At 42.3% G+C, this 21,106-nt stretch overlaps 1 protein-coding gene across 5 annotated transcripts in view; it reads left to right on the forward strand.

Moving 5' to 3' along the window:
- The window catches only part of LOC311251025 (ankyrin-3-like), a 126,352-nt gene that overhangs the window by 53,002 nt on the left and 52,244 nt on the right, over positions 1-21,106 (forward strand). For 4 of the 5 annotated variants that reach the window (XM_084343287.1, XM_084343284.1, XM_084343285.1 and 1 more), the window contains exons 3-17: positions 497-595; positions 1,874-1,972; positions 3,519-3,617; positions 7,192-7,377; positions 8,331-8,354; positions 11,048-11,146; positions 12,833-12,931; positions 13,121-13,219; positions 13,326-13,523; positions 14,875-14,973; positions 15,937-16,035; positions 16,940-17,038; positions 17,422-17,619; positions 19,360-19,458; positions 19,608-19,706. In XM_084343287.1, coding sequence (XP_084199413.1) covers positions 497-595; positions 1,874-1,972; positions 3,519-3,617; positions 7,192-7,377; positions 8,331-8,354; positions 11,048-11,146; positions 12,833-12,931; positions 13,121-13,219; positions 13,326-13,523; positions 14,875-14,973; positions 15,937-16,035; positions 16,940-17,038; positions 17,422-17,619; positions 19,360-19,458; positions 19,608-19,706 — 1,695 coding nt within the window. The remainder of the gene's footprint in view (positions 1-496; positions 596-1,873; positions 1,973-3,518; positions 3,618-7,191; positions 7,378-8,330; positions 8,355-11,047; positions 11,147-12,832; positions 12,932-13,120; positions 13,220-13,325; positions 13,524-14,874; positions 14,974-15,936; positions 16,036-16,939; positions 17,039-17,421; positions 17,620-19,359; positions 19,459-19,607; positions 19,707-21,106) is intronic. The other variant, XM_084343288.1, reaches the window with a different exon arrangement.

A 21,106-nucleotide genomic window follows, 5' to 3' on the forward strand; every position in this document is an offset into this window, starting at 1 on the left:
TTTCAGTTTCATTTTCAGTGACGTGAAACACATTACGTGTGTACCGAGGCCAAAACACATGAAAAAGCTTCGTTTTAAGAAATATCCGTGTAGGTGTGTACAGGCTTTCGTCTTGTTCTTTAAAATTAAACCAACAATGAGTTGATCTGACTAAAGAGCAGGCAGTTTGTTTGTGTATCCAAACCCCGGTCTATCAATCTCTCTTAAACCATTGTTGACTATTAGAGACTATTAAAACATCAGCGAGCCTCACTGTTGCACTCGGCTCACTGGAGTTTAGTTTGACTGAATCACACATTCACCAAATGCATATTAATCCGCCGCTGAAAATAGGTCACTGGCAAAGTTGTAGCATTTGTTTTGGGCGCTTTATGGTCAAAAGTTTATTATCAGACAACTTTTAATGTCACTAAGAAAAAATGCAGAGAGTTATTTAAAGGAAGGACAATAAATAGACCTGATTTTAAAAAGCTCACTCTCTTTTCTCTCCTTCCAGAACGGGCTGAACGCTCTCCATCTGGCCTCGAAGGAGGGCCATGTGGAAGTGGTGGCTGAGCTCATCAAGCATGGCGCCAACGTGGACGCAGCTACTAAGGTGTGTGTGCCACCCAGGAGTCACACACACACACACACACAGTCACCCACACAGGCTCAGAGTGTATGCATGACTTCACACACACACACACACACACACAGCCCAGTGTAGTTTGCTTTGTCAGCTTCTTCCCAAAGTCACATTGCTTGAGCAGCAGTAAAAGAGATGAACGGCTGTGTGTTAGAGAGGTTGACTGGACTGATTTAGTGAAAGGGAATAATCCGTCCTGTGGTGTGCATGATGGGGTTTTCATGGCTGGGTGGTGTGTTTCAGCGACGGTGAACCTCTGTAGCCTCCTGACACCAGCAGGAATGTAACCGGCAGGGTGAAACCTGGCATATCCTTATGTATTGAATCGTTTTTACACATTTCTTACACCCAATAACCGCCAGATGAAGGTTTTTCCTGTTGTGTAGCTAGCTAGCTAAACACTCGCTAATATCTGACCTGAGTAGATAATATGAAATATTATATACTTGATCAAAATGCAGTTATATATTTACCATATCAACTTTACTGGGTGAAAATATATTAGCGTTGTGTTTTCTTAATTCAGGTTTAATTGAACCAGCTAAGTAGCTGACATAGCTAACGTTAGCTAATATCTGATTAGAGTAAAGCGCTCAGGAGTCATGGAGACAAAAAACGGGGCTCAACTTGTTTGCTAATATCAACTATATATACATATATATATCCACTCAGTGATAATATGTCAGCCTTGTGTTTAAAGTTGAAATAGCTTAGCTAACTAAACTAGCGAACTGAGAAAATTGTAGCTAATATCTGACCGAAGTTGATATTAAATATGGTCAAGATATTTGAGCGACATGATGCTCGCACTGTAAATTGTGAATATTTTAAGTTACATCTTGCAAAACAAAATGCTAACAGGCTATTTGACTGTTAATGATCCAGCATATAGCAGCTAAAGAGTGTGTTAAGTCCAAAGTTTAATCATTTGAATGCAGCGCTATGGCAAGTTTGAGTGAGTTCAGTTGCAGCTACTATACTATCCGAGCGGTGAAGCCTGAGAGGAGAAAGAGCTGCAGCAGTTCAGATTGAGGAATGAGGGAGGTGTATGTATGGAGTTTCCAACAACAGCTGCTGCTTAACTGCTATAACTGACACACATGCAACAGGTGCATCCATCAGAGGATCTGTATCACACTCACACTGAGACTATGTCACTTTTTCAACATCCCTTTTTTCCTAATTTTTTATGGTTTTAATTTAAAAGTGTAAAATGTTTTCCCTTTTCTGGTATTTCTTTAAAAACAGAAAGGAAACACAGCTCTCCACATAGCTTCCCTCGCCGGCCAGACGGACGTGGTGAAGGAACTCGTCACCCACAACGCCAACGTCAACGCACAGTCTCAGGTAAAACACGCACACGCAGACACACACACACACAAAGCTCTCCGATTGTGAGACCATCTTTTTGGTGGAGATCCGTGTTGAGTGTGTGCGCTCATGCAGATCGATGCGTATACAACTGTTGTACACACACACTGTCCATCTGTGTGTGTGTGTGTGTGCTGTGTCAGCAGCTCTGCAGTGCTTCCTGGCCCACAGTCAATAGTCAGCATGCACACACACACACAGACACACACAGCTCTGGTCACCACAGCAACGATAATAACGTCAATGTCAAAGCTGAGTCTGGAGGAGGAAAATTAAGTTGGTATCGATGAGCTGTGACTGTCGTCACTGTACGGAAACTCGATAAAAAGTTAGTTTTTTGTGATCATCTCTGAGTTTATTCTCCTTTGATTGTCAGACTAAAGTTTCAGATTGTATCTGAGTGTGTAAAGTTTCACTGACACTGTGCCCTTGAGCCACAGCAGCATTTTGACTGTGAGGTTGAGGTGTTGTTCTGTACGAGAGGGTGAAGAAGCTTTTGGTGCATTGACACCAGAATAAATCCACAGACGAGGAGGAGGAGGAGGAGGAGGAGGAGCATTTTTGCATGCTGAAGTGATTTTTGGATCCTTGCGTTGCTATGGAGATGTGCCTTCATGGCCTTGTTCTTGTGTCGCACCACACACACACACACACACACACACACACACACACACACACACAGTCCTCTTCAACTCGAGCTGCAGCTTTTATCGTTGCTGTTATCAGGTGTGAGTTATGTTGGGAGGTGGCAGCACGTACTGCATGATAGGTGCTGCTGCGGTGATGCGTTCATGTGCAGCTGTAGAGATCAGGAAAAAACAGATCCTGGTGCTTTTACAGTGTATAATATCAATAAAACAAATCTCCTTTAAATTCATTTAATAAACCATTTATAGATTACAAACCTGGTGTCAGTTTTTTGGCTGACCCAGTGAATTAAATACCAGACAGATCGAGGTACTTTATTACATTAATGCAAAAATCCTGTAAATCCAATATTGCCATAAAGCAGTCCTGCTTATTGATCTTCAACACCGCCCGCAATGAACTAATGCAAGCGGAGAAATCGATGAGATGGATCATAATATCAGCCAAACCTGCCTGGAAGTCAGCCTGACAATTTTAAAGCGGTATCGTTTTTATTTTTAGCTTTTGGTTTTAATGATATCGTCCTGGATATTCAATTATTTTTAACTTTAAATTTACCTGAGACAGCTTAAATTGGTACCAAAAATTTTCTGGTCCTAAAACTGCTAACTTTCACCTGAGACCACTAGTTATTAAGCCATATTATGAAAAATGTAAGTTAATGGATATTTTATTGTGTTTACTGCTTCAGAATTGTCTTTATTTTCCCTTTAACATGTTTTCTTCCATTTGAAAAGGTCAGCAATTACAAAAGTATATAAAATACAAACACACACCGTGTAAAGCAGACGATTCAATGGTTTAATGGACCCTGTAAGACAAACGTCATGATCCTGACTGCAGGTCCGACTCAGTGTTTCCTTTTCTCTTCCAGAATGGCTTCACTCCGCTCTACATGGCGGCTCAGGAGAACCACATGGACGTGGTGCAGTTCTTATTGGACCACGGCTCCAGTCAGAGCATCGCCACTGAGGTAAACAAACACAAACACACAATGAACACACACTTATGAGTCCATGACAGCTTGTAATAGATGTTATATGGACGGAGCTTCTGGGTCTGAAAGGTGAAGCCAGTGCGACTCCACTGGTTGCAAAACAACGTACGATTTTTCACAGTTTATGGCCTCAGTCACTCGTTTCAAGTCTTCTTCAACAGTATGATGTCATTTTGTAAATTATAGTGATTGTGATTGACTTCAGCTTGTCCTAGAGCTCTCAGTCCTCCCCAGCTCCGTTCTCTCGTCTTTATACGACCACTTCTGGCTCATGAAAACAAAGATGGTGGCGGCCCTGATGCCACGCTTGAGGCTTCACAATGTTTACACTTACTCTTCACCCCAGCCGTCATTTAGCCTCCTTGTGATTAGACTGCAGCATCGTGACCAACAGAGTCAGAAGCTGCTTATGAAGTCGTCTTTTATTATGATGACGTTTATTGTTTTTACGGAGGAATCTGTTGACTGAATGGTGAAGAAAGTGAGGGAGGTCGAGTGTTTAGCCGGTGACGGCGGCGTGTTTTCATCCGGGCTGACCTCGACTGTGTTCAGCTGCCGTCACAGTGAGGAACTAACGGCGTTACAGAAGTCTGTCGTGTGAGGCGTGATCGAGTGTTACACCCGAGAGTGTGTCAGTGCGATCCATCATCTGCTGTAGTACCGGCAGACGGCCAACTGCCACTAAAGTGTGGCCAGACCTCTCTGCCCGAGGCCACTGCTGATCACATTAAAGGGTAAATACACCAATTTAACCACATTAAAGTGTGTTCACAGGTCTTGGAGTGCACGAATGCATATGTGAAAAAAAAAAGTAGTATGAAGCCTTTTGTGGCTCCAGAAGAAGCTGAATATAATCTGATACATTTTCCTCCAGTGATGTCACTCGTTGGCTAGGTTGCATTGTGGGTAATGTAGGCACCAGGTTTTGAAAAGGAAGGCGACATCTCTGGTTGTGTATCAGTTTTGATCATTTATTTTTAAACTGTCCATAATGAGTTCAACGGTGTTGTAGTGCAATGTTAGACCAGTGGACTGCTCTTCACACCCCGGTGCCTACATTACCCACAATGCCACTGAGTGACATCACCAGAGGCAGTTTATAAGATTACATGCAGCTTCCTCTTGAGCCACAAAAGGCTTTATACTTTTCTTTTCACGTATGCAGTCGTACTCTTCTTCCTCAAGACCTGTAAACACACTTCAATGTGTAAAATTGGTGGCGTTACCCTTTAGGTTGCATTGTGGGTAATGTAGGCACCAGGTTTTGAAAAGGAAGAAGAATACGTGCAATAAAAAAGGCGATATCTCTGGTTGTGTATCGATTTTGATCGTTTGTTTTTAAACTGTCCATAACGAGTTCAACAATGTCGTAGTGTAGTTTTCACACCTTGGTGCCCACATTACCCACAATGCAACATAGCCACTGACCCAAGGCTTTACTATTCTTTCACATATGCAGTAGTAGACCTGTAAACACACTTTAATGTGTAAAATTGGTGGAGTTACCCTTTAAATTTTGCTCTACAAAGTCCAAATTCTGCCCTGTTCAGTTTCTGCAGTGAAGAACCCACCTGTGTTCTCTGAATATACAATTAAAGCAATTAATTAGTTTATCAGTGTCGCGCGCTTGTTTACAGAGTTCGGTCCTCGACAGCTCGTTCTTCTTCTTCTTCTTCCTCCTTTTGTCTGCCTCCTTCTCTTCCTCCCTCCACCTCATCTTCTCGCAGAGCTCCCTCTTCTCCTCCTGCAGTCGGAGACGGAGTGAATTATTCATGTGGGGAAATATATATCCATGTTTGAAGCAACTCTGGGTGTTTAATAATTCATGTTTAACCGTTTCAGCAGAGCACGTGGCAGAAGAGATCAGAAAATCCTTTGTTTTTAAAATCTTTTGTCGGCGTATGATCTTTTTTTTATTGCATATATTTGTATTCTGGAGGTTTAGATTACATAAATACATATGAATGTTTGTACTGCAGTGCAAAGTGTATTAATATTCGGCAGTAATATCCACATTTGACCTCAATATTTCCTTCATGGTCTGAAGCTTATGTGCCTGTAGTTTCATTTGTTTGATTACATTTTTATGAATTTTATTTAATTTTGTTTCATTTTGGCAAATTTGCTGTGTCACTGCAAGTTTTAAAGCCTGAGGATAAAGATCAAAACCCTCCGTTAGTGCCTTTTTTCTCATTTTTGTGCTGCTGTCTGTTGTGTTTTGAAGTATTTTTAGGGGATTAAAGTGACTTTGTGTCTTTTATTCCTGAATCTGTAATGGAGCAGATGAAACGGGAGGAGGGTTCGAGCTCTGGGACGGCTTCTGACTTCTGAAAAATTCTTAAAAATGCTAAATTTATGCGCGGTTGTGAGCCTGTGGGGGCGGTGGGCCGTATGTGTGTGTGCAGAGATGCTTGTGGATCTGATTATGAATGTGTGTCAGCTTGTGTGTGTGTGCTAACATGGGTGTGTTTGTTTGGACGGTTGTTTGTTTCTCGCCTGTGCAATTTTGCGTGCGTGCGCTCTGCAGGATCTCTGAGGGGAGGTTCTGCTTTGATGTGTGGGTGTACCGATGCTGACTTGGTTTCATCCAGACAGTCTGCGTCCTGTGTAAACACACAGATACACGCACATATATAATCTCTGTTGTTTTTACTTATCCTTGTTTTTCCTTGATGATTCATGGTTACTCCTCCGCTGCATCCCTCATTTGTTATACTGCCTGTGTGAAGCGCGTGTTGCAGGATGCAGTTACCTTCGTCTTGTCTTGCTGCTTGATCTGTGCATCATTAGCGGCTAAATTTCCTTCGATTTGTCCTTGTGTGACACCGAACTTCCATCGAGGCACTCAAAATATCTTGAGGGCATTAGCGAAAGTGCCTGAATTTGCCAAATGGCTGTAAGATTGTCCTGCACTTGTTTAATACATGCACCCCTACACGTTAATCTGATGGTAATTTAACACGTCTGTCTGAAAAAGCACTCGGGCAACACGATCGCCAGAATAAATGTTAGCTAAGTACATTTCTGCAAAACCACAGATAAGTTAAAAGCTTAACATTTCTTTGAATTTTCTGTTTCTCTTTCGTCACTATGCTGTGTTTAGGTTAAGGCACAAAAACTACTTGGTAAGGGTCAGGAGAGCATCATGGTTTGGCTTAAAATACCTGTTGTGGTCGCCACAATCACGGATGGAAATTAGCAACATTATGAAGTAATTCATACTTTTACAGCGTGTGGCGCTCCCACTGATTCTGAGTAAACTTGTAATAAATACAATCCCAGGTTTCTGTAACAATTTGCCAGGGGTGGATGAAAAACTACGCTAGCTTTACAAATTGACAGTTGCCTGTTTGCAAGACTCTTTTAATTAACTGTTACGCCTATAAGAAAATATATATGTAAAAAATAATTACTCAAAATGTTTGTCTGTGCGGATTCGTTGGATGAGACCTAACTTTTGTTTAATAGCTGCTGTTATATGCTAGCAGCTGACATAAAGTATCCTTCTTACCGCCCCCTACTGGTCTTAACTGGTTCTGCTGCTTCACAGGACGGCTTCACTCCTCTGGCGGTGGCGTTGCAGCAGGGCCATGACCAGGTGGTTTCCCTCCTGCTGGAAAACGACACCAAAGGAAAGGTCCGCCTGCCCGCGCTGCACATCGCTGCGAGGAAAGACGACACCAAGGCCGCCGCGCTCCTCCTCCAGAATGACCACAACGCTGACGTGGAGTCAAAGGTACGCTACAGAGACCACATCATGACCTACTGACGGAGGGGGACGGGTTTTGTTCTGTTCAAGATAAAATATCCAGATTATTCCTAACCACATGATACCTTACATGAATTCTTGGTGTGACTTCAGTCACTGAACCTGCATCTATAAGTTAGCGTTGTGCCACAGGTGTGTTGTTTCCTTTTCTTAGAGGATTTAAGAAACTAAATAAGATATAACATGTCAATGAATAAGCTTTATATGTAGGCAGGCTGCCACTGGGCCGAGTCAGGCTAGCTGTTTCCACCTATTTCTACTCTTTTTGCTAGGCTACATTAGCTGGCGGCCGGTGGTAGCTTCAGACATTGCAATAAAGATGTCAAAAAAGTATCTTAAACAAAGGACCTGCACCCAAAAACCTCTAAGAAAAGGGAAAAACACACGTTGGCATACCGCTAACTGTTCCCGACAACAGCTCAGTGAATGAGGTGGGTAGACATTTTCTGTCACTGTGTTTTTTTAATTTTTATTATTGACTTTATTATTAATCATTTAATTTCTGGACTTATTTTTTTTTATGGCATGAAAATGCAACAGGCGTTTAATATTTTGATCTTCACATGTGTCACAATCTAAGTGCCAATCAGGGCAAAAACAGTGTAGTCTTTATTTAAAACAAAATGCAGATATATTTATCATCGTCTTTCTCAGTGTAGAGTAAATAACAGGACTGTAAGGGAGAGTCTCAGTCCATCATCCAGTTGTGTGTACCTCCCTGTTTTGTTTCCTTTCATTACCTCCGGCCACATTGTCATCCACCCATCCTACAGCTTCGTGCAACCGTGGTGTTGGTGTTGGTGTTTCAGTTGTTGTGGTGCACTAACCACCCCATTCTCTCCTCCTCCTCCTCCTTCTCCCTCTATTCGTTCCTTTTTTCTGACCCTACCGCCTCCCCGTTTCCCCTTTTCCCCTTCTAGATGATGGTGAATAGAACAACAGAGGTACATCTTCTTCTTCTCTTCTCTTCTCTTCTTCTTCTCTTCTCTTCACTTCCTCTTCCTCTTCCTCTTCCTCTTTCTCCTTCTTCTGCCATTGTTCACTCATGGCCACCATTGCAAAAGCCAAAGCCTTCTGTCTGCTAGCATGAACGCTAAATGCTGGCATGAATGCTTTTGCTGCTGACAGCCTCACCTGTGTGCCTGTTTTTTACAGCATGGATTCGCATTTTCGACTTTTTGCTTTGTGTGCATCCAGCGGCTTGCTGCTTCTGTGCAGAGATCAGATAAAATAACAGAGCTTCAGTTATCTTAAGTAAACCTACAGCTTTGGAAACCATTTTTTTTCATCACAGGCAGATTTTGGTCTTTTTCAGTTGATAATTTAATATGTGTAATTTAATTTATAGCGGGGGGGGAGGATGTATTTAGTCAGATGGTATGTACATTTCCACAGCACTTAAACCATCAGTACAACAAGTACAAGTACAAGAGTCTTGTTATACTCCCAACTTGGCTGTTCCGGTTTCTGTGGCTTCTGCTTTTCACAATAATACCAATTTCATCCACTTAATAATTCTCGTTTTTTTAACTTTTCTCTTTAAAAGACAAAATCAAGAAAGCTGGAATACCATCGGTGCTGAGTTGCATGCGTGGCAGCTTAACACTGATCGAGAAAAAAGTATAAGGAATTAATTGGTCGGTGAGAATCTGAGAGTAGCACAGTGGTGAGGAAATGTACATGTGCATATTACTATATTTATCAAGATAACGTGTCGACGCGGAGGAGGTTTTCAGTTTGCATCAACTGGAAAACAGGTGAAATAATGAGGAATAAAAGCCTGTCTCTAATATAAGCCTGTTCGAAAATAAAGGCCTGGTTTGCTCTGCATTCAGGTAAATAAAGGTTTTATTGTATGTACTTAATAGTTACGTAACTGCAACTTCAAAGTTACAGTTTTCCGGCTGTTCACTGATGGATCTATTAATAGATCTACTGGTAGATGTTAGTTGTTTCTTTCTGGTCAAGCTACAATGTGTGTAACATGGATGTATTTCCTGTCTTTAAATGGTATTTTAAACCTAACTGTAATCTTAGCTGAGCCAATACTGAATACATTTGAACTGCTTTCATCAGGGGTCCTCATGTCTTTGTGCTACACATTGAGCTAAAGGCAGCTGTCGATTAGCTTAGCACAAAGACTGGAAATTGGGGCAACAGCTAACCTGGTTCTCTCCAAAGATAAAATTAACAAGCACATCAATTTTGTTTTTGTGGTTTGGCCAGAAGACGACCGACATGTATTGCTCATGAGTTAAATCGCCACCATCAAAGGTCCTCATTTACTGAAAAGTGATTCAGTGCAGGACGTCACAGTTTGCATCCGCTAGCATTGTACAAAATATACAAGTACAGCTTTTTATCCTTTCCCCCTATGACTTCTCTTTTTCCATCCACAGTAGCACCTCGACGTACAACTTTGTTTTATCACAGTGCTTTTGTTCCTCGCGCTGCTTGAGCGATTGCATGTGATGCACATCCTCTTGAATTTTTCAGTTATCTCAGTGTTGTATATGTTGCTATTCCCTAATGTCTTTATTAACTTAAATTAAATTTGGTTGTGCATGTGACCATCTATCTCCTGTCCAGCTGTCAATGAGAGGAAATACTGGAGGGCTGAAGTGATAGTAAAGACGAGCACGGCCATAGATTTTAGTTAATTGCATTTTTTAACGAACAGTACTTGACATTGTGCTGACTGTCCTTTAAGATGATGCAAATTAGTGTCACTCTGGCCAGAAAGCAGCTCCATCAGCTTTACATAGAGACAGTAACAATAGCACGTGAACGTATGTTGGCATAAGTTGAGGATTTATGGATTTATTTATTGGATGGATACTTTTTAGAGGACTTGTTCGATGTCTTAAAGGAGCAGTTCATCCAAAAATGCGAATCCAGTCAGTATTTACTCAACTTTATGCCGATGGAAAGTCGGGTGAAGGTTTGTAGTCCACAAAACATTTCTGGAGCTTCACAGAAAAACAGCGTTGCAGCATTTCAGCAGCCCTGAGATCCCAAATCTCACTGCTGCGAAGCTCCAGAAATGTTTTGTGGACTACCAAACTTCACCTGACTTTCCATCGGGGTGTTGCGGTGGCGAGATGATGGCTAAATTTTCATTTTTGGGTGAAACTTTCCTTTAATGTGGTTACTTTAGGTCACTGATTGTGTCTTTAAAGCAGCTTTTTCAGAACTATGAAGTCTGGATTACCTTCAACTAATATGGCCGCATGCTCACCTGCATGTCTGTTTATTATTTGGGGTCGGACGAACACTTTATCACAGAAGAGTACAATTTTTTGGCACTGAGACAAAAACTAAAAATAGACACTTACATTGTATTTATTTAAACGCCACAGTTTTTAGACCCTCGCATGGTTTCCATCTGACAGGAGCTTCACGTGCTTCTGTTTTCTTACATTATGATTTATGTCCAGTCGGAGGATTTTGTTACAGAAAAGGGAAAATCCAGCATTTGATGCACGTTCGGCTTCTGCTCAGCTCTGTTAGCTTGCTTCTGGCCAACCGCTATGTAATATACCCCATCATGCTTCGCTCGTGGCGCGTTTATAAGGGACTTCACTTCCTCTCTCTTTAATTGACTCCGTTGTTTGTCTCTGTCTCTCGTCCCTCTCAGAGCGGCTTCACTCCTCTCCACATTGCGGCTCACTACGGCAACATCAACGTAGCAACACTCCTGCTGAACAGAGGGGCGGCCGTGGACTTCAAGGCGAGGGTAGGTACTCATCTTCAAAGATAGCACGCACACACACACACACACACACACACACACACACACACACACACACACACACACACACACAGACTGTTTGAAGTGAGTGCTGTTGCAGGCATTCACTCCAAGTCTCTCGTGTGTGTGTGTGTGTGTGTGTGTGTGTGTGTGTGTGTGTGTGCTGGTGTGAGCGCAGGAATCCAGTACTGACTCATTTAATGCAGCAGCTGTGCTCGTCACTCTGCTGCAGGACACTTATACATGTTGTCTGTGTGCTGCATGATCCTATAGACTCCAGGATTGTGTCTGTGTTTGTAGATTTATATCTTAAATAATTAATGACAACTGATACTTTGACAAACTACATTCGAAATTCGGTTTCATTTTGAGGCTGTTCATATTTTGTTGTGTTTTGTTCCAAGTGTGTCACATATTTGTGTCACAGAAACAGAGACAACAACAACATCGTATATTTAAAAGATGAAGCTGGTGACGATGTGTTTTTTTTCTTGCTATTTAACAGAAACAACAGAAAAACACAGGCACTGTAGTTTATTTTTGACCCAATCCTTCATACAAAACTGCTCAAAATAGACCCCAGGACTTTGACTAGTTGCTCCTGTTCCAGTAAGACTTGCTTAAAACTACGACGTCCAGCTGTATCAGGGAACTGCCGAGACATTTCTATAAAAAATGAGGCAGTGTATTAGTTACACAGAGAAAACAAGACTTTTGGGTAAGATAAGGAAGAAACAGACCAACACATTGTTGGTTTTGGGGTTTTTGTAGGATTCGTGTTCACGTGAAAACATTTAAAACAATTGAGATTTACAACAAAATGTGAAGAAATAAACGTTTTAGCGTTATGAAGTGTATTGTGTTGCATAGATATCTGCTGAATGTAGCATGCTAACCAGCTAGCCCGGCCTGTCCCGGTCCAAAGCTCACACCAACACTCCCCGGCTGCTCAGACCTCACAGTCCAGACCGCTAACTGCTGCTAACTGTACCTACCATTAGCTCGTGCCCCCTGATTGTTCTGTGTCCGTTGCACATGTGGCACCTTCAAGTAAAATCTGGAATAAGCCCTATCCTTTAACATTTACTCAACAAAACTGTGCAAATAAAGGTAAAACAACTCATATTGTGATTATTGTGACAGATATTATGATTGTGTCGTGATTCAAAATGAGTGGGAATGATTAGTTTTGCCGTGTTGTTGGTTTCTGTAGCAAACAAACATGTTTTCTTGCATCTGGAGAAGAAGATCTGTCAGCCGGGACATCGCTGCAGCGCTCCAGCACTTCATTATAACGCTGTTTGTCACACATACAGATGATGTAATGAAAATATAATTAGTGTCACTCTGTAAGTAGATCAAATAGTGTTGAAAATACAGTTAAACCAGAACACTGCAGCTGAAGTTGTTAGAGTAGCTCTGTTCCTCTAGAGGGGGATGTTTATCAGTTTTCCTCTGCAGCCACATTGAGTCTAAAAAGTTATGCAGCTTCATTTTTGGCAAATTGAGTAATTGTAGTCCATCGTGTGCACAACACGATGAAGACTCATTCATCAGTGGAGGATACGTGACGCACAAACAGAGTTAGGTTTGTTCTGTGTCTCGTTTCTGTTGCGTTGCTCGCGTCTCTGCGGCTGAATGATGAAACGATGCTTCTGTTTCCTCCCTCAGAACGACATCACGCCGCTGCACGTAGCGTCCAAACGAGGGAACAGCAACATGGTGCGACTGCTGCTGGAGAGAGGGGCCAAGATAGATGCACGGACCAAGGTAACATTTTATCATCTCGAGGTGTTACAAGCAGCGTAGGGATTTTATCAACGTACAAACACAAATATCCCAGAAATCCTCCTTCAGCAGTGAGGAAGTAAAAAAAACCACCTGCAGCAAGTTGTCTTTAACTCCTTCAGTGCTTCATTGAGGACACTGTAGCTGTAACTGTGCTGTTTGTGTTCACAGGACGGTCTGACTCCTCTCCACTGTGGAGCGAGGAGCGGCCATGAGCAGGTGGTGGAGATGCTGCTGGACAGAGGAGCTCCAATACTGTCAAAGACCAAGGTACGTTTTCTTTTCTTCTATCCTGCTCTCCTTAATCGTCTCCTTAACCGTGCAACCGTCTGCCGATTCAATACATACGTCCACATCTGTACTTCCTCCCCTCCAGAACGGTCTGTCTCCGCTCCACATGGCGACGCAGGGCGACCACCTCAACTGCGTCCAGCTGCTGCTGCACCACGAGGTGCCCGTGGACGACGTGACCAACGACTACCTGACGGCGCTGCACGTGGCCGCCCACTGCGGCCACTACAAGGTGGCAAAGGTCATCGTGGACAAGAAGGCCAACCCCAACGCCAAGGCACTGGTGAGGACGACGGGATGGAGGAGGAGGAAGTGGAGCGGGTCTGCCGCTGCTTATTTATTTTGTTAGCATTGTTGTGTAGTTTTAAAGCAAAGTTTTGGACTTTGCAGCTTATTTCACCAAGAAATTATTCAGTTTTAAGATTTCCTGACATGTAAGAATATGCAGTAGATGAATTCAAAGACAGAAACTAGTAAATAACTTTTAAAAGATGAAAATGATCAAAATAATGATCATTATCTTTTATTTCCACAATGTGGGCAAGGGTTGAACTTTTGGCAGTGTGGTCTGAGACTCGTTCACAATATTTTATGGCTTAATAAACAGATTGCTATTTCTTTTTTCATTCTTGTTAGCAATGATAACTAAGTGACAAATTGATTAGAGCGCTCTCAGAAGAAGGAACAAGATGTGCACTGTGTCGCTCTCTGGGTTTCTCCCTCAGTTCGCTGCAGGCTTTACTTTAATGTTTGCATGATATTTATTGTGATTTTCTTTAATATTGAGGATTAAAATATGTGCAGAGGTTGTGGCAGTGAAACGTTTGCATGTTGCAATCAGGTCTCGATGATCTCAACTACCAATTAACCAAAAATGTCTTCCTTCCTTTCAAGTCTTTCATTTCCTCTCCTCCTCCTCCTCCTCCTCCCTTTCTCCCCTTTCTTCCTGACCTCCCTCATTATCCATACTTTTAACTTTGTTTACAACAAAGCGAGACAGAAATAAGATACTTTAATGGAGGACAACAGAGCATGAAGGAAATTAATGAAGTAAAACAAGACAAGGGGAACTTGAATGGACTTAATAACCTCGACCGGTGTCTTGGTTGTAAGACAACCATCTCTGCTCTGTAATGGGAGAAGTCTGGGTGTGGTTAGAGCTCTGGGACTTTATAGCCAGAGAGAATGAGAAGGGGAAAAAAAAAAAAAAAAACGGACACGGAGAAGGAAAATGAAGTCATAGGATTGAGCCAGAAACCTCAAAGTCGAGCAAGTATGAGAGGGAGGGGGAGAGTGTACGTGTTGGCCGGAGAAGAGTGAGTTGTAAAGCAAAGTATCTATTTTCAGTGCAGCTCACTTTTTTTTATTATTTTAACAGTCAATTGTTTCCACACATGCTTGTCTGGTTTGCATGCAGAAGGGTTAAACAGGAAAAAGTGTAAGAAAGAGGAGAAAAAAAAAGAAAAGAAGGTTTCTGTCGTTCGTTACTGTATTTTCCGTTCGGCTTTCCAGATCTGTCGTCTGCCAGCGGCCGCGGAAAAAAAAAAGACCTGCAGCCGAGCACAGAAAGAGTCCCGGGACTATTTTTATACTTTGAAATGTTGATGTTTTTGTTTTGATTGTCTTTGTTGCAGAATGGTTTCACTCCGCTGCACATTGCCTGTAAGAAAAACAGAGTCAAGGTGATGGAGCTACTTCTGAAGCATGGAGCGTCCATACAGGCAGTCACTGAGGTGAGTGTGTGTTACTGTGCCAAACCCAGATTTTATCAGTTTTCTGCTACTTTACACTTCAACTGCAAGGAAATAATCTACTTTACTGCAGTGGTTGGTTCACACACTTCAAAAATCTTCGTCTCACAGAGTCATTTTTGTCTTTATTGGATCCTAAATGTCTTTATTTTCTCCACGGTGAGTCCCAGTGGAGCGCCGACCTCCCGCTCGCTGTTTGATTTAGGCTTGTACACGAAGCGGTTGGTCAATTTCGCTGTCAATCAACGTATCAATAGCCCTGTGGACGTTCCCCCTAATGAAGAATGAGGCTCTCGCTGAGTTTAAGTGAACTATATATGGTCCAGTAGTCAACTCTCGACCCCTGTGAAGTCAGAAACAGTCAGTAACATGATTTGATTTGTGGAAAAAGTTACTAAATCTTGTGCCTAATCAGTTTTCTCCTGTGTTTTCTGTTAGTTATGAGATATGAGGCACATCACTCAGCTGATAGTCAGCTGATAGTGTCTATAATAGACGCTAATTCAGCAGAGCAGCATATCAGCCAAGCCACAACAAACTCAATATTGATTCCCCTCCGAACCGAACCGCAAAGGTTTAATCAGGAATGACTATCATCCTCTTAAGGATAATATGCGGTCTGCAGATTTTTTACCCTTCACAGCTCTAATAAACTGTATTTAACTTCAAATAAGTCTTCAAATAATCCTCGTGCTTCTGAAGAAAGAAAGAAAATGTGCAGTTCACCCATATTTGAAACTAATAAGAGTCTATGAACAGGATTTAAATAGAAGTGGAAACACATAAAACTGGGAACTGAAAAGGTTTAAAGTCACCTGGTTTCGTGAATCTTCTAGAATAACGTGACATTTGTCTTGATTTTAGAGAAGCAATCCCTTATTCAGTGATTCAGTGTATGTTGTGTTAATTCCTCTCTTCTCCTCTGTGCGTCTCTTCTCTTCACAGTCCGGTCTGACTCCGATCCATGTTGCAGCGTTTATGGGACATGACAACATCGTCCACCAGCTGATCAACCACGGGGCTTCACCGAACACAAGCAATGTGGTGAGTTCAGGGAGTTCATCTTCTTACTTTCTTGTAGTTTCTGCAGTCACTTGTTGTTTTTAAGACTAATTTCCCCCTTTTGGCCACTTGTCAGTTGTTTAAATTGTAATTTAGATATTGTTTTAGGCTCAAAGAGGTTAAAATATCCACCATTTTTAAAAAAGCAAAGATTTCAGACAGCTAAAAAAAGGTAGTTGAGTCAGATTTGTGCAGAAAAACTTTCTTTAATCGTCTCACAGTCTTCTCAGATTTAGATCCAGTTGTTTGCATGAGTATTAAAGGTACGTTGTGTAAGATAAGGCCAGAATTTGGATGCTTTGACATCGTCGTATTATTACTTCCTGCAGCTCTGATATCTGACACCTGAAACACAGAATTTCACAGAGAGAGACTCATATGTTCAAACATGGAAAATGACCTCACGCCAACCTTCGTTAGTTTGTAGAAAACTGAGCAAAAAAAAACCTTGAAAGCGAAGCTCTGAAGTGACGGGAGGAGGACATGAAGTAATTTATGGGAAGAAGATAAAGAGGAAGAGAGAAGAGCTGAAAGAGAAGAAGTGAGCAAACAGAAAGGGGGGAAGAGAGGGAAGAAAAGAGGGGAGAGAGTCCTGCACAGTCAACTCTTCAACCCCAAGTATTTGGTCGCCCACGCCGTGTCTGTGGCCAGGTTACCGTAGAAACGGGGTATTACGGCACGTCATTATGGTGAACTGGGTGTGGAGAGCGAGGGGGTCTCGCTCTCTCTTTTCTTTCTTCCTGTACATCTGCACAGAGGGCGAGTTTCTGAAGGAGTTTTGTGTGTTTTCATGAAGGAAGAAGAAACTTAAGAATAATAATTATCAATCCCTCTTTTTCTTTTCTCTGTGTGTGTGTGTGTGTGTGTGTGTGTGTGTGTGTTGCAGAGGGGGGAGACGGCTCTCCACATGGCGGCGAGGGCAGGACAGTCAAACGTGGTCCGGTATCTGATCCAGAACGGAGCGCGAGTGGACGCCACGGCCAAGGTAGACCACGCGTGACGTAAAAAAAAGTCGTCCCTTCTTGAATAGAAAACACATGGAGCTCGTTCAGCCGCGACGCTTTTGTGTTCGCGTGCGTGTTTGTTTGAGACGCAGTGATGAGTGTGCGTTTGCACGTGTTTAATTACTGAGTGACGACGGCACAGAAACATTCCTGTTGTTTCCAGTTTGAGGGTTTGTCTTCTGACTCTCATCGTCAGAGAAAAACTTAAACATAATGATAGAAATCCATTATTTCACTGTGTTCTTATATATAAATATCAGACTCTGTTGTGTGATTGTAGTAAAATGATGGTTTCTTGGATATAAATTGTATTCAAAATGCACAAAAAGCTCGATTAAAAGAAGTTATATCTTGTTTCCATCAGGACGACCAGACTCCGCTGCACATCTCGAGCCGTCTCGGGAAACAAGACATCGTCCACCAGCTGCTGGGAAACGGAGCGTGCCCGGACGCCACCACCAGCTCCGGGTACACACCTCTACACCTGGCTGCCAGGGAGGGACACAGAGACGTGGCCACAGCGCTGCTGGACCAGGGAGCTAATCTGGGCATCATTACTAAGGTAAACACACACACACACACACACACACACACACACACACACACACACACACGCACACACACGCACACACACACAAACGAGAAAATCAAATCTGTGTAGCACGGTTGTTATTGGTAACTAAGACTAAACTAAAAAGGAGAAGGAGGAGAAGAAGAATAAGGAGAAAGAGATGAAGAAGAAGAAGAAGAAGAAGAGGCAGAAGGAGGAGAAGAATGAGATGGAGGAGGAGAAGAAGAAGGAGAAAGAGAAGACGAAGGAGAAAAAGGAGGAGGAGAAAGAGAAGAAGAAGGGGGAGAAGAAGAAGGAGGAGAAGAAGAAGAAGGAGGAGGAGAAGAATGAGAAGGAGGAGAAGAAGAAGAAGGAGGAGGAGGAGATGTTGTTCCACAAGGGTTTTTCACAACACACCTTATTAAAGCTATTTAATATTAAATCATCCAGCTCTGCTCACTGCAGCTTCTGAACCTTCAGGTGTCCATAAAATACAAAACTGTGAAATCATCAGCTGTCTTATCGATCGGCCGTGAGAAATTATAGGTTTCAGCTGATAAACATCAACATCATGCAGCCCTAAAAAAACACTAAAACATAAAAACACAACCGAAATCGAGCTGACCCACTCTGGAAACCAGATGAATCTAAACTAAACAGAAAACAAAAATTAAACACGAAATAAAAATGACAAGGAATGAAAAATACTCACTATAAACTATAATTACTTTTGTGTAGAGACTTGTCAAACATCGGTCGTTTTGATGGCTGGAGGGTGAAGACAGGCCGATGTAACGAACCTGTTGTCGGGACGGCGTTGACTCGACTGAATCATGTTTCATGTTCATTTCATTTAAAGAAGGCACAGCGCACATTTATTAACATGAGCTGTCCACATGACGCGGTGGTTAACAGCTGCAGATCTGCCACACGAGGCTGTTTTTCTCACATGCTTGATTTGTTGCTGGTAAACTGTCGGCCGAGCTGGAGGCGCTCTGGGTTTGAGGACCATGAGTTACAGTTGACTGTCTGCCAGTGGAGAGAGTTGGGTCAGAACGACTTCTCTACTGTTCCTGGAGAGGCTCTCATTGTGAATTACTCGTTTCATAACGTCTATTTAAACTGTAACGGAGCGTTTGATGGGCACAGTGTTCGACACCGAGGAAAGTCCCTAAACTCTAAATACAGTTGAACGGAGGAGATGTTTCCAGGTCAGAAGAAGAGAGGAACAGACTCTGTGTTGTGTCTTCATATTAAATATCTTGAGGTCGACCGGTCAGTAGTCTAATCTAATAAAGAATAATGTGTGTTCAGGTGCATGCGTGCTATCAGATCATAATCATCCACCACCTCCAGAGATTTGGATTCGTATTGTTAAAATTCAGGGACCTCGAGACCAAGAAGCTGCTCTGGAGTCTGTCGCCTCTCAGTTTGCGCGGCTGCACATACAGTTGAGCACAACCGGGTCTATCTGGACAGAGTTGGTTCTGTGTTGCCTCATAGCTGAAGAATCTGATGTAAGACACACTCAACACGCCCTGAGCCCTTATTTTGTTTCGTCAGTGTTTTAAATAATCGTGTTTCTCGTGTTGTCATGACACCACCCTCCATTACAAGTGATTGAACACATGTGGCTTTCTAACTATTAACCCGGAGTGGGTTTTTAACAGCCGTAGCACATCAGTCGATGAGATTTTTCTAATAAATGTAGCCTATAATAGTCTTTCCCTGTCGTCGTGTGTGTCTCTCCAGAAGGGCTTCACTCCGCTACACGTGGCCGCGAAGTACGGGAAGATCGAGGTCGCCAACCTGCTGCTGCAGAGAAACGCTCCGCCTGACGCTGCAGGGAAGGTAACAATGCATAAAGAAATACATTTATAACTCACTCCACCCAAAGCTTTCTCTTTGTCAGCTCACTGCACTGTGCTGTATGTATATCACCTCCCAACACTGGTAATGTGTGTGTGTGTGTGTGTGTGTGTGTGTGTGTGTGTGCTCAGAGCGGACTAACTCCACTGCATGTGGCGGCGCACTATGATAACCAGAAGGTGGCGCTGCTCTTGCTCAACCAGGGAGCTTCGCCGCACGCTGCAGCAAAGGTAAGAATCAGCCGACGCGGTTCCTCGCCGAATGTTCCCAATTGCATTAAAGCACCGAGACGTCCCTGCCGCTCTCTCTTTTGGCTCTGGGTGAAAGCAGGCTGACCTAGTTTCAGTCACCCACATAGTGAAGCGGGGCCGAGCGAAGCGCCGTGATTGGCTGGCTGGGTGGATGCCTCTTCCAACTCTAACAGCATCCATCCAGAGAGAGCTGCCACTGAAATTAGCCAGGCCCCAATGAACCTTATTCCCCTCACAGACTATTGAACGAGTTCGTGTTTTCAGGCGATGAACCCGGACGAGACGTGAATGTTGAGCCGAGGCTTTTAAAGGAGCATTCTGTAGTTTTAATCAGAAGACAAAAGATCTTCATCGACTAAACAAACCAATTACACAAACGCTCTTTGTTTTCATGACTGAATAAACTGAATAAACAAACTGACCATAAAGGACAACACAATTCATACTGTTTTACTTTGTTTATATGTGGCGGACCCTGCCACCTTTATAGCTTCAAAACAGTGGACCTTATTTTCCTCTGAGAACAGCTCGTTTATTCACTTATGGAAAAAAATACATATTTCTGAGTTTGTATCATTACCTCATTAATATTGTTGATATTAAAAGTTTAAAGTGTTAGAAAATATAGTTCTGCAATCCTTATTAATGCACATTTAAAGAGGATAAAGCTGTTTTCATCATTTACAAGAAGAACAGCAGAAAGTTGTTGCCGTAGAGACGAGATGAGCTGGAAGATACGGCTAAAATTAATATGATGATATTAACTTTTTTCAAATATTTATATATATATATATATATATCAATATATATATATATATCACAATATTGCAGCTTTATGTAAAATTGTGAATACGATTTTATTCTATAGTCGTTTGTTTTTTATAGCACACAAGCCTTATCATGTCATATGTCTAGCTGACTTATAAATACTCAACAACACAGAGCGGACACATGACAGAATCCTAAAATAAAAATAAAATCAGACAATCAACAAAAAAAGTGAGAACAAAAGATAGCAAAGAATGTCAGTAAAGTAGGGCAAGAAAATTGCGTCAAACTGACGTAAAATGAAAAATGTTCAACAATTATTTCCATTTAAAACAAAATATTTTGGATACTTTTCTTGGGATTATTATTAAAAGAATAGTTTAAATTTTTTGAAGCGTACTTTTTCTTGCTGGACCTCACTCTCATGTCTGTCCAGTGAATATGAAGCTACATCCAGCAGCCAGTTAGCAAAGATTAGCTTAGCATAAAGACTATAACCCACCTTTAGGCCGCAACTTGGACAGAGCTAGGCTAGCTGTTTCCCCCTGTTTCCAGTCTTTGTGCTAAGTTAAGCTTACGGTCACAGAAATGTGGGAGTGGTATCAATCTTC

Source organism: Pagrus pagrus (genome assembly GCF_965226575.1).
Source record: "Pagrus pagrus genome assembly, chromosome: 21".
Taxonomy (NCBI): domain Eukaryota; kingdom Metazoa; phylum Chordata; class Actinopteri; order Spariformes; family Sparidae; genus Pagrus; species Pagrus pagrus.